Source organism: Drosophila takahashii, chromosome X (assembly GCF_030179915.1).
Source record: "Drosophila takahashii strain IR98-3 E-12201 chromosome X, DtakHiC1v2, whole genome shotgun sequence".
Classification (NCBI taxonomy): Eukaryota; Metazoa; Arthropoda; class Insecta; order Diptera; family Drosophilidae; genus Drosophila; species Drosophila takahashii.
In genome coordinates, this window is record NC_091683.1 from 17,522,011 (window position 1) to 17,534,459 (window position 12,449).

The 12,449-nt window shown below is 42.2% G+C and overlaps 1 protein-coding gene across 6 annotated transcripts in view; it reads right to left on the minus strand.

Moving 5' to 3' along the window:
* The window catches only part of NFAT (NFAT nuclear factor), a 39,073-nt gene that overhangs the window by 663 nt on the left and 25,961 nt on the right, over window positions 1-12,449 (minus strand). For 2 of the 6 annotated variants that reach the window (XM_070218537.1, XM_017160548.3), the window contains exons 4-9: window positions 9,597-10,205; window positions 7,867-8,287; window positions 7,238-7,394; window positions 6,920-7,167; window positions 6,672-6,855; window positions 77-2,038 (exon numbers count right to left, since the gene is read on the minus strand). In XM_070218537.1, coding sequence (XP_070074638.1) covers window positions 77-2,038; window positions 6,672-6,855; window positions 6,920-7,167; window positions 7,238-7,394; window positions 7,867-8,287; window positions 9,597-10,205 — 3,581 coding nt within the window. Of the gene's footprint in view, window positions 1-76; window positions 4,604-6,671; window positions 6,856-6,919; window positions 7,168-7,237; window positions 7,395-7,866; window positions 8,288-8,690; window positions 9,133-9,596; window positions 10,206-12,449 lie in introns of those variants that run through there. The other 4 variants (XM_044396125.2, XM_017160550.3, XM_070218538.1 and 1 more) reach the window with 3 other exon arrangements.

Below are 12,449 nucleotides of genomic sequence, written 5' to 3' on the forward strand. Positions count from 1 at the left end.
ATACCAAACAAAATAACATTCACTGTTTCTTTTTAAGATACTCTACTGTTATAAAAAATATGAAAAGAAAACTCACGCTGATCGAAGGTGCTCGGATTGATGTAGCTGATCAAATCCTGATCCGACATCGTGGTCAGCTCCTGGGGAATGGGCGGCTGTACCGCCACGGCGGCCGCCGCAGCCACCGCTCCCACCGCCGCGGGCAGGATGCTGCCGGCGGTGTTCGGTGCCGACGCCTGCTGCGTCATCACCGCCCCGTTGGTGGTCACCGCGGCGGTGGCCACCGACTTTTGCAGCGCATTCTCGCTGGCCAGCGCTACGATCAGAGATTCTTGTGGTGTCGGCGGCACCACCGGCAAGTGGTGGCCATGATGGTGGCCATGATGGTGACCATGACTGTGACTATGGGGGTGACTGTGACTATGCCCGTGGTGGCTGTGATTCATGGCGTGGTGGCTGTGGCCCATCGACTGAAAGTTGGCCGCCTCCACGGCCACCGCTGCGGCGGCTGCGGCCGCTGTTTCCGGTGTGCTCGAGTGATTCAGCAGCAGATTGACCAGCGGATCCGAGGCCGTCTCCGCCGGATTGCCGCTAACGCCGACGGCCGCCTGCGGCGAATGCGAATGGACGCGATGATGGTAGTTATGCTGCTCCTGTTCCTGCTCCTGCGTGGTTATAAAGTCCGCCGCCGCCTTGATGATCATGTTGCTCACCGCCGTCGACGTCGCTGTGGCCGCCACCTCGGGCTGCATGGCCGCCGGCGTCGGCGGCAAAGTGTCCACCACTCCGACGCCCGACGCCACCACCGCCGTCGGTGGACTCATCATGATGTTGCTCAGCGCCAAGGCGGCCACCGCTGCATCCTGCTGCGTGGGCTCCGGCTGCATGGCAATGTCGTTCAGTATCGAATTGGCCATGGTCACCTGGTGGGGAGCCAGGATATTAGGCACCACCGCAGTAGCTGCTCCATTGGCCGAGCACAGAATCGTCGAGGGCGAGACGGCGGGATTCATGATGATGTCGGTGGACAGGCCACCGGTCACCACATCCACGGGCGCCGGTCCGCCCAAGGCAGCTGCTCCGGCGAGAGCTGCGGCGGGCTCTGAATTGAGTATGATATCCTGGGTGAGCGGCGAACTGTTGGGCGAACTCTCGCTGCCGCCGCTCATTGAACTGTTAGAGTTTGTGGAGCTCAGGGATAGGCTCCTCTCGAGCACCACATTCGGCGGTGCAATGCCCACCTTGGCCTGCAGAATATCGGTGAGGGCGTGATCAATCACCGCCGAGGTGGTGAAGAGCGCCGGTTCACTGGTGCCATTGCTGGTGACCACTGAAGTGGATTTGGTCAGCTCATCGATGAATTTGTGCACCTGTTGCTGCTGCTGCTGTTGCTGTTGCTGCTGGGGTTGCTGCTGCTGCTGCTGCTGTTGCTGCTGCTGTTGCTGCTGTTGCTGCTGCTGCTGCTGCTCCTGCATTTGCTCCTGCATCTGCTGATGCTGCTGCACCACATGCTTGACAATCTCGTTCTTGACGGCCAGTTCCACGGCCACGGCGACGGCAGCGGGATCGATATCCACGGCGGCGGCCACAGCGGCTGCTGTTGCGGGAGCCACGACGGCCGGGAAACCGGGCAAGCTGTTGGACTGATCGTACATGATGGTATCCAGGCTGGGCTTTCGATGGGCAAAGCGATGATACTGCAGCGCTGCATTCGGACTATCCGGCGTGGATTCCCCTGTCAGGGGACTATGCGAATTGCCGTCGTCCAGGAGCTCCGTCTTCAGCGCCTCCGCACTGGCCACCGCACTCAGGTGGACCAGCTGCTGGTCCGTGATCATGGGCGTCACGCTGGGCAGCGAGGAGCGGCGCACGCCCATCGGTATCTGGGTGGTGATCGGCGGCGGCATCATTCCCGAGTCGATCTCGTGCTTGGCCTCCACATTGTCGCCGGGATTGGCGGCTGGACCGCTCCAGGGGCCACCAGAGGAGGAGCCACTCGAAGCGGACGCCGCGGTGGTGTCCATGAAACCGCTCACATCTACAAGAGGAACAATGGGCAGAGAAGAGGCCTCTTAGTAATCTCGTTTTGGTGGTTTTTCAAGCAAGAATCACGGGGGTCATAATACAAAATCATAAGAGAAAACAAAGATGTAAAAGATGTAAGACAGTTGGGGGGGTTGTTTTTTTTCTTTTTTCTTTTTTTGGGGGTAGCACTTAGTCCTAGGCCAGGTATTTCTGAGATAGATTCAGAGAGAGAGAGTTCAGGGGGGATCTTCGCAGAGAGGGATCCATCAAATTCGAGTGCCTTTCTTTTCTCTTTTCGTAACTACGGCTTACGAACTAAAAACAAACTTATGACTATGGATTATGACTATGACGCGAGGAAAAGCACTCGAATTCTTTGGATCTACCAACTCCGCGGGGGTTTCGGGTCAGTGGTAACTAAAGCTAGGTCTTAACTACTAATTTTATATCTATTTTATATAGTTTAGGCTCTTAAGAGTATTTTTGCTTGGTTCTCTCTTTCGACTTTCACACGACTTTCTTCACTTTCACACACTCTGAAAAGGGAATAGAGCAACAAGAGAGCTAAGAAAAAAGGTCTTCAAGAGTGGGTCTTTAGATCGTTTCGTTCTTTCCACGCACAAAAATAAACTGGGCTGTAAATCAAACCACACCAAGCTGGCCAAAATCAATTATATAAAAGCAATCAAAGAACACACTACGAATGACATGGATCAGACAGACTCTCTCAGTCAATCAGTCAATCAATCAGTCACACAAGTAAAGAGTAACAAATATATCGCAGAGCAACAGACGTTACGAAACTATAACACTCGAAGTAATGCTCACCAGCAATCAAACGGCAATCGTAAAAATCAACAGGCATTCATTCAATCAATCAATCAATCACACTAACACACTCCAAGCATTTTTGCCTAATTTATAGACTTAACATTACTTCTAATTGTTGAACTTAAACACTACTGCTTAGGATCTAAGGTGTTTTTATGGATTAGTATTAAGAGCCAAATAAAAAAACCCAAATTTCTCAGTTCCCAGTGGGCAATATACTCGATATAATCGATTCCTAAGCGGGGTCGCATTGATCTAAAGCTGTTGTCGTTCTCTAGGCGTAATGTTGAGGCTCTGAAGTCGAGCGACGCTTGAATTTCCACTCGTTCTAGACGAGTCCCATCACTACCACCTCTTAAGTTTGGTCTTTCAGAACAAGTTCCCGCTTACAGTTCCTATAGCAAGTGTCTTAACTGGTCCCTATATCTATATATCATATGAACATCCATCCATTGAGCTTCGTCTCCACATAGAACTGAAAATTCTGTACATGAATTGCGTGATTAGATAGAGGAGAACTGAAACTGATCTTTTAAGGGTATGCAATGAATGTGGCTACATTTTAGATCCTTTGTTATGGTGAAATCTTGAAAATACATATACATATTTAGGGGAATATACTTTTCAGACATGTTAAAGTTAGAAATTTGGAAGAGAGCAACGATAAGAAATGCAATGAAAATAGTAATTGTAGTCATGAATGATTTCAGAGGATTAATTGGACGATTAGATATATTTAAAGGGAAATCAGTCTTACATACCCTATCAAGAGTTCAAGAGAATACCCCAGTCTATCCAAATGATCTATCTATGTGACAATTTTCGGTCCCAGGATATTCACAAACAGGACAGGACAAAGGGAAATCTTTAGATTGTGTTAGCTTTATGTGAGTACGCAAATATATCGTATTGTATATATAGATGCTTAAAGGTAATGCTCTAGGGTTATATATGAAATATGGTTTTCCCTTATAGTTAATAGTAATGGTAATGTGTGTGTGTGTGGGTGTGTAGGGGAGGGTATTGTGTGTGTATTAATTAATAGACATATAGAAAAATGGATTACGAAATGGCAAAAAAGAATTTGTACGTTGGTCAATCGGTAATTATTTTTTTTTTTAATTTTTCTGTAATAGTTGAATGGTTTTTTGTGTTTTTTTTTTTTTTTTTTGTTTAACCAGTACCCTAAAATTATCCTTGATGCTGTAGTTGCTGTTGTTGTTGGAGGTTAGAGATGGGGCTAGAGATGAGCAGAGGTGGCTGTTGAAGACTCGATGGGGCCGAAAATCCTTCGCCGGTCATCATTTCCCATGGGGTTGGATAGGATATCGCTGCCTCGGTGCCAAAGGTCCTTTTATTTTCGGTAATTTGTATATTTTTTTGGATTGACATTTTTGTGTGTCTGTGTGTGTAGAGGTGTGTGAGTATCTATCGCCAGCGAACACAGCGATTGGCAGTCACTTATCGAGCGATTGCTGCGATTCTTTCGATTTCATCGCTTTTGTCCAGCGTTGCTTTCCAGGCAAGCTTTCGATTCTTGGCATTTCGTTGGCCTCTTTGCTATAGTTACTGTTTTGTGTTTGTATATATTTAATATATAGAGAGATACAGGTTATATCGGTGTCTATATACTTGTTATATCGACTGTCGATTAATGACTTAATTTGGATTTAATTTTGGCCTTGCATTTTATAGCACTCAAAAATTTACATATTTGACTATATAGTTAGATTGAGCACCTAAATTGCTAAGAGAAGGGGAAGGAGGAAGAATATAAAGTAAAAATATATATATGCATATTTTTTGGGAGGAGGAGGAAGTTTTTTTGTATGGTGGAGGGAGGGAGTTTTATTTTTTTTTTAAGACATCCTGATCTTTTTTTAAATCATTTTTCCTGACTTGAAAAACAGGTTTTATTTTTCTTTTTTTATTACGGGGGGATCTGCCTTGCGGTTCTTCTTCTTCTGTCTGGTTTATAGGTATATCCTCCCGATATTCTGCTGCTTCTGCTGCTGCTGATTCATCGTGTGTCGGTTTATCGGTTTATGATATCGGTTTCTTTTATGTTATCGCTTTGGTTGAGCTTTCCTTCATCTTCAACTGTATGTTCTTTGGGTATATGTAATACTTTTCTCGGCTGAACTTGATCAAGAAAACTCTGCACACCATTCGAAGCCCCGGCACAAACACGCACGCAGGCAAACAAACAAACACTCGCGCAAACACTCGATCAAACAAACAAACAGGCAAAACAAACACAGGCACACACGTAACTTAAGCCAGAAGAAAAGTCCCCAGGAAAAGCGAAACTTTTGTTTTGTTTACGTGTTAAAAAAAGCTAGGAAAACCGACTCGGGTATGGTATGAAAATGTTCTACACAGAAAATTTTATTAAAAAATGGAATAGAAAAAAACTATTCGTTATTCTTCATTCTTCAAAGGAGAAAGCAAAGGATCCGTTTGAAGGTTTGTGGGGGGAAAATCAAGTTCATTCATTCAGCAGAGTTGTTTCGATCAGTTTCCGGTTCCGCTCCGCTCTTTTTTTCAAGTGGAGGGGACGAGCAGAGACAAATTAAGAGAGAGAGAGGGGCAGAGAGAAAGAGTGAGAGACGGGAGGTGGGGGAAGACTGGAGGAATCGTTTCTCCGAAGAATTGCACCGTCCTGTGCCTTAATCATTTATGGTTATTAATTTAATTTAGGTAATTTAGGATTTTTTGTTTTTTATCATTCTCGATTGTGCTTATAGATTAAGTTATATTTTATGTTATATTTTGCGTTGGATTTTTATTTCTGTTTGTCCTAGTTTCCTACTTAAAGATATAGGGTATTGATTTTTCATGCGTTATTCGGTGCAGAAGAGTAGTAAAGAAAGAGTATGAAAGGAAACGGGAATAGAAAGGAGTGGCAGGCAAAAAATGAGCGACAAATTACCCTTTTTTGTGACCTAAGTAAATGTGAAAATCCATTAATTTAGTAAAATACGTATACGGGATGATAAGGCAATGAACTCGAGATCTTTTTGGTTATTAAACAGGCAAAATGTATGGAGAAACCCATAAAAGTAATTCTTTTAAGCCTTAAACTAACTATTCTGATTTATACTTTAAATAAACTTTCCACTGTTTTTGAGCTTTGGAGTTGCAAAAAAGTCGCATCCCTAAATATTTCTCGAACTTTGTTTACTTTTCTGTGCATCATCGCCGAGTTCAAAAACATATAAATATGCATAGTATATTTTTTTGGCACAACAATTTCGTGCACTTTTCTTTGTTCGGTTGGCTACACACAGACTTGCTAATTTTTAAATATATATTTAATAAGAAATTTAAGTGACCAGAAAAAAAACCAGCCAGGAAGGGGAGACAGAGAGAAATAGAAGATACATAGAAGGAAAGGGGGGAAAGCAGAATAACGCATGAAGAGATCAGATTGTTTTATCTATCGCTTATCGATTTATATTTTGTATTTGTTATATTTTGTTCTAGTTTAGCTAATTTAAATGGTTGCTTTTGCAAGAAATTTAAAAAATAAATAATAAATTAACAAAAAAAAACAAGATTGCAACTTCAAAGTTTGTAGAGGTAGACTAAAAACAACACTAAACATAAACTTTATCTTTAAGTAACTGCCTAATCCTCACGACTACCTCACATATCAGGTATCTTAGGCTCTTTTCGACCTTTTCGGTACTCTTCATTCGATCTATACAGCTAAACTATACAGCTAACGAATCGCGATCTCCATCTCGGGGAGTTTGTGGTTGGTAATTTCGGTTGGTTGGGTGCGAGCGAACGCTTAGTCAACAAATAGATACCTTGGGCGTGGATTGTGTTACTTAACGTGCTGGCCGCCGCCAGCGTCGTGTACTGTCCCTTGGGCGTGTAGGTGAACGTGTGCGGCTCGCTCTTCTTGCCGCTCGAGACAATGGAGACCTGCACCTGGACGGGCTTCAGGATGCTCTGGTGCAGATACGGCGGCACGGTGCAAATCAAATGGGTCTATAAAGTAACAGCAAGGTTAATAATATTCCTATAAATTCCTTGAGAATAAATCCAATCGCACCTGGTGGAGATACTCCTTGTCCGGCAGAACGCTCTGCTCCCAAAGGGCGGCGGTCCCGCCGATGAGCTGCTGGCGCACTGCTATCTCGGTGGCCGGATCGTCGCCATTGACGCTGTCGTAGGTCTCCTGGAACACCACGTGCGTGTCCTTCAGGAAGTTCTTGCCGATGATGAATAGCTCGAGGCCGCCGTCAACGGGACACGAGTTCAATGATTTCTTGCATATCTCCGGTACGCCAGGTGGTTGAGCTAAAGCACAAAAAAACAACATTATTTAATAAGATAGAAATTAAAAGGATAATCTACTTGAAATACTCACTGCAGATGATGGGATTCGAGCAGACCTGCAGGGTCTCGGTGGTGCCATCGTCGCGGGTCAGCTGAGTGCGGAACACCATGCGGCAGCGGGTCGACTTCTTCTTGTTCTTCTGCGCCAGATGCTCCGGAAACCGGTGCTCCACATCCACATTGCGTTCCTGCAAATGGAATGTATAAAATTATATTTTTTGAATAATTAAATTTGTATTTTTCATAATTTAAAAGACATTTTTCTCTCAAAGTGCGCAATTTAAGAAAATGCTTCTAAATCGCATCTTTAGATCATATTTTCCGCAAATTTAAACTCAGCTAATACAATGTAAACAGAAAAAGCTAGCTTTAAAAAAAAATTAAAAGACTTATTTGTAGTAGATCTTAAAAATGATCGATATTTTTGATGTTTTCCCCAATATTTTGTCGATAATATAGATATATTTTTAAGCAAAAAAGATAAATCTAAAAAATAATTATAATTATGTTTATAATAAAACGTTAGAAATACATCAATGTTTCAAATAAACAATAACATTTGAAAAATATCGAAAATATCGATATTTTAAGCATTTAAAAAATATTAAATAAATCGAAAATATCGATATTTTTCAAGCTCCACTTTGCAGCGCTACCCACCTTCAAGATGCCAACGCAATCGCAGGTGACGGTCATGTCCGTTTCGGGCTTGAAATCGATCTCGATGACCATGGTGCCGTCGACCTTCTTCTCGTTGCACTGCGTCGAGTTCTTGCCGGCGACCTTGCAGGCCTGATAGAACATGTGCGGTGCCACGCGGCCAATGTCGGTGCCGATGAAGACCTGCAGAACGGCGCCCTTGTCGTAGCCGGCGAGCCGAACGATGGGGAATCCGTTGCCGCTGCGATCCTTGACGGCTCCCCGGCTGCCCTCCGTCTGGTAGCGGGCCCGGTGCTGCTGCTCCGGCTGCGAGACGATCTCCAGCTGCACCTGGCCGTCGTTGGAGCTGGCGATGCTGTTCAGCGGCGTCGTCGGCTGCCGCTTGTTGGCCACCCGGGTGACAGTCCTGGCCGATATGAATCTGAGGGTTAAGAGAGGGAAAAGAATAGATGATCGAATTAGTAATTTTCCATTCGAATCGATCGTTAAAAATCAATTTCTTGGGGCTGGCTGGGTTTATTTGTCTAAGGATCGTTAAATATATATATGTGGCACTTGTACTTGAACTTTGGCCGATGTCCGTTTGAAGAAATCTAGATTCGATTTTGGTTTGGGTTAAATGATTTATGGTTTATTTTTCACATGTGCTGGCCGAAAGAACGGGAATGAAAATGAGATGAATTCTTTTTATATTTTATTTTTTTGTTTTTTACATAAAAAGATACAAAAGTCTACAAAGCTACGGATACGGATACGGATTTAGTTAGATATGTGGAGCTAAAAAATGAATGATATATGACTTTTGAATGCTGTTAATTACTCACAAACATACACACACGCACATGGAACATAAAAAAGCCAAAAAGGAATTTTCGTTCGCAATTTTCATTGCTTTTCACTGCACTTTGCATTCGTTTCGTTTCTGTTCGGTTCGTTTTTGTTTAAATAAATCTTAGCTTTGACCAATTTGTTTACAATTGCTTCAAATTTTTTGCGCCTTTGTTTACAAAAATATATACAGATAGACGGGAACAAACACACACACATTTGGCAATTATTAAAGAACGAAAGTCAAAGCCATCAAAGTAAATAATCTGGGAATAACAAACGTTTCTGGTCTGCGGTGTCTACAGTGTGCAAAGAGTCAATTATTCTGGCACCGAAATAATCTATTGGGTTTCCCTAATCGTTGTATGTCTTTACAAAACTCTTTGGTGTTTAATTTTGAAAGGTAATCTAATTGTTTTCAAGCGATAAAGTCATTGTTTAGACTTTAAACCGCTGATGGAATCACATAATAATTTTCTGGGTTATTAATATATATTTTTAGAGTATTTAAACATTTAATTTTGATAGTAATAGCTTGTTTTTAATTCTTACTCATTTTTTTTGTTTTCGCTTTTGATTGTGAGTACATAAATATGGGTTTCAAGATCTCTAAAATCAGTTTTCTATAGCCAATATTAGGAATATATTTAAAGAAATTTACTTTCTCTAGTTTTTGGTATTACCAATATTTTGTGGATAAAATATTTATTTATTTATGGTTTTCAAGATCTCTAAAATATTTTATGAAATTTGCGTTCCCTAGCTTTTTGTATATTTATTTAAGATTATTTTTTATTTAAATGCAATTTAAACTTGTAAAATGTACCAAAGAACGTTTTTAGTTATTTTTGTTGGCAAAGTCGGTTTTCTTTTTAGCTGGAAAAGGAAAACACGCCGCTTACTTTGTCTCATTGTTGTTGCTGTTGCTGTTGTTGCTGCTGCTGATGCGCGGCAGGAGGCTAACAGTGGGCGTGGCAGGTGCGGGGGCGGCCACAGGGGGCGTGGCATCTGCCACTGTACCCGATGCCACAGCCACCGAACTGGCAATCTTGCGGATAAACTCATCCTCGCTGCAGGCATCATCGTTGTCCAGTTCCACCTGATTGCACTCGAACTTCTTGCGTTTGATGTGCTTGCCATGTCGATGATGATGATGATGGTGATGATGTTGCTGCTGCTGGTGATGTTGCTGCTGTTGCTGCAACAGCAATCCGTTGTACTGAAACTGTTGCTGCTGTTGCACCTGATGTTGCTGCTGCTGCTGCTGCTGTTGCAGGGTGAAGGCATTTACCGCCGCTGCCACGGCTGCTTCGGTGGCCTGGAAAACGCCTCCAAAGGGATCCGAGTTGCTATTGCCACCGATGGTCGTCGAATTGCTGTCGTTCACAAAGCCCGTGTCCTCGTCCAGGACGCCCGGCGGCGTCGAGGCTGCCGAGTCCTCCGAGGAGGACGCCGACACGAGGTCCAGATCCTCCAGATAGTGACCCATCATTTTCTTGTCGTGCCGCGATCTATACGTTAACATATATATATACAGACATTCATGTACATGTGGGATACACAACAGCAGCACACGCACTCATTTATAGATATAATTTCGAAATTGTTGCAACTAAAATATATACAAATACCTATCATTCCCTTTGCTTAATTTTTAAGAGATGGGATAGTAAACAGATTCATTTCGCATTCCAAAACGCCAATCAATGTCCGAATGCATTGGAAATGCATTGAATGAACCCAAATCAATAGAAATAGAATAAACTGAATATAACTGAACGGATCTCAACGGAACTGAACGGAACTAACGGCCTGAACTCAATCGAAGACTGATTTTGATTCCAGTCGACGGGAGAAATCAAGAGAATATCATGATTGAAGGTTGAAAAAATACAAAGAAAATTACTTTGAGATAGAAATAGTTCTATGCCAACGGAATTCCATTCCAGTTAATATTGCAAAATATTTGAGCAGCTCACAAGAAATTCCTTTTGCCCATTAGCTAATAAAACTGATTAGGTCTCTCTGCTCGCATGCCATAATTTGCCTGCATCCATAATGGACGATGATACGTAATCTGTCGCAGATACTGCGCTTCAATCCTAACCCAAATCAGGCGAACGGAGCACTGTAGCACTGTTGCACTGCGAGTGCAGCTGATTGATAATAAGCGGAGCGGAGCGAAGCAAAGCTAAATCACGAATCGCAAGGCGGACGGCGGACGGCGGCAACAGTGCGTATAAGTAATCGCGTCCCCTCATATGCATGTTTGTGTGCACTAACAGACCCAAGAAAACAATCCCCCCATCCAAAAGTCATTGGCCAAAGTGCGAAAGAGACGCCAGACGACGGAGCGCTAAAGAAAAATGCGTATTTTCATGTATGCAAATGAAATTAACCGCCAAAGAATGTGCAAATCTGCAAGATCAACAAAAAAAAAAAGAGCCGAAGAAAGACGGGCGACAAAAAAGTGAAAAATTCAACAATGGAATATTCTGGAAGAGCAATGTTTTAAAAATATTTAGAAAATTATTTTAGATTCTGTAAATGCATGGGGAATTTTAATTGATAACATGGGATGGTGTGAAACTATTTTTAAATTAAAATATTCGCTTTCTGGAGCAAACGAAATATTTTTAGAAACAAAAACTAGGCAAACTAAAAATGTATTTTGCTAAATAAATTAAATGAGTGACTGTAAAACACATTTCAAATGGTATTTAAAGATAATAATGCAGAGATATTCAGGGCCCATTGATTTACTTGTAAATACTCGATAAATATAAAAGGCAGGCACTTAAACGTTTACCGATCGTACCTGCAATTAACCAAAGCCCTAAATAAACCTCATAAAAATCACGACACTTGCATTGTTTTCCCTTTGGATTTTTTTTTTACAAAGATAAGGGGCAACCCCAAAAGCCAAGCACCTTCTGAATTAACCCACCTCGTCCTCCACTTTTTTTCTTTATTTTTCATTTTCCGATTCCCATTCCCAACTGCAATTTGCAATTGGAGGCGAGTTCGTAAAACTGATAAGCTGATAAGATAATGCGGCGATTTACACAGATAGGGGCATGCAATTACAATAGCTACAATAACTACAAAAAATGACAACAACAAAGGCGAAATCAACAACAACAACACACATCCACACACACACACACAACCCCAACAACACAATGAACCCGCGCACACAGAGAAAACCAGATGAAAACTAAAACTGAATTTTAAATCGAATTGTTAATCCACATCGAATGCAACTAAATTATACTAAACATATTCACCATGACCTACAAAGTAAACCTGTCGAAAAAGAGTCTACTTATAAGCAAAGTGGAAATAAAGAAAGCATATTTATGGAGAATTTAACTTTTGCTCACACGAAACTAACAATTATAATATTAACTGGATTTATTTGAAACACTTAACTATATTTTACTGTAGAATGTGCTATTTTCGAACCACACACGCGTTCTTTCCATTGGAAATGCTCGAACTGTACTGAGTTTTTAAGAAGCCTCAATTGCAAACCCCATTGGGGTTTCAGCTATACGAGCCTGATCATTCAGAATAAATTGGATTGCCGCCCATTTTCAAAGCCAATAAACAAATGAACGGATTGCACTTGAAATGCAATCCAGAATTAACAATAAAATCGTCGGAATGAAAGAATTTCTTTGTAGGTTTTAAAATGTCATAATAATCAGTAATACATCATTAATATTATTTGATATTTTTAGAACCCATATACT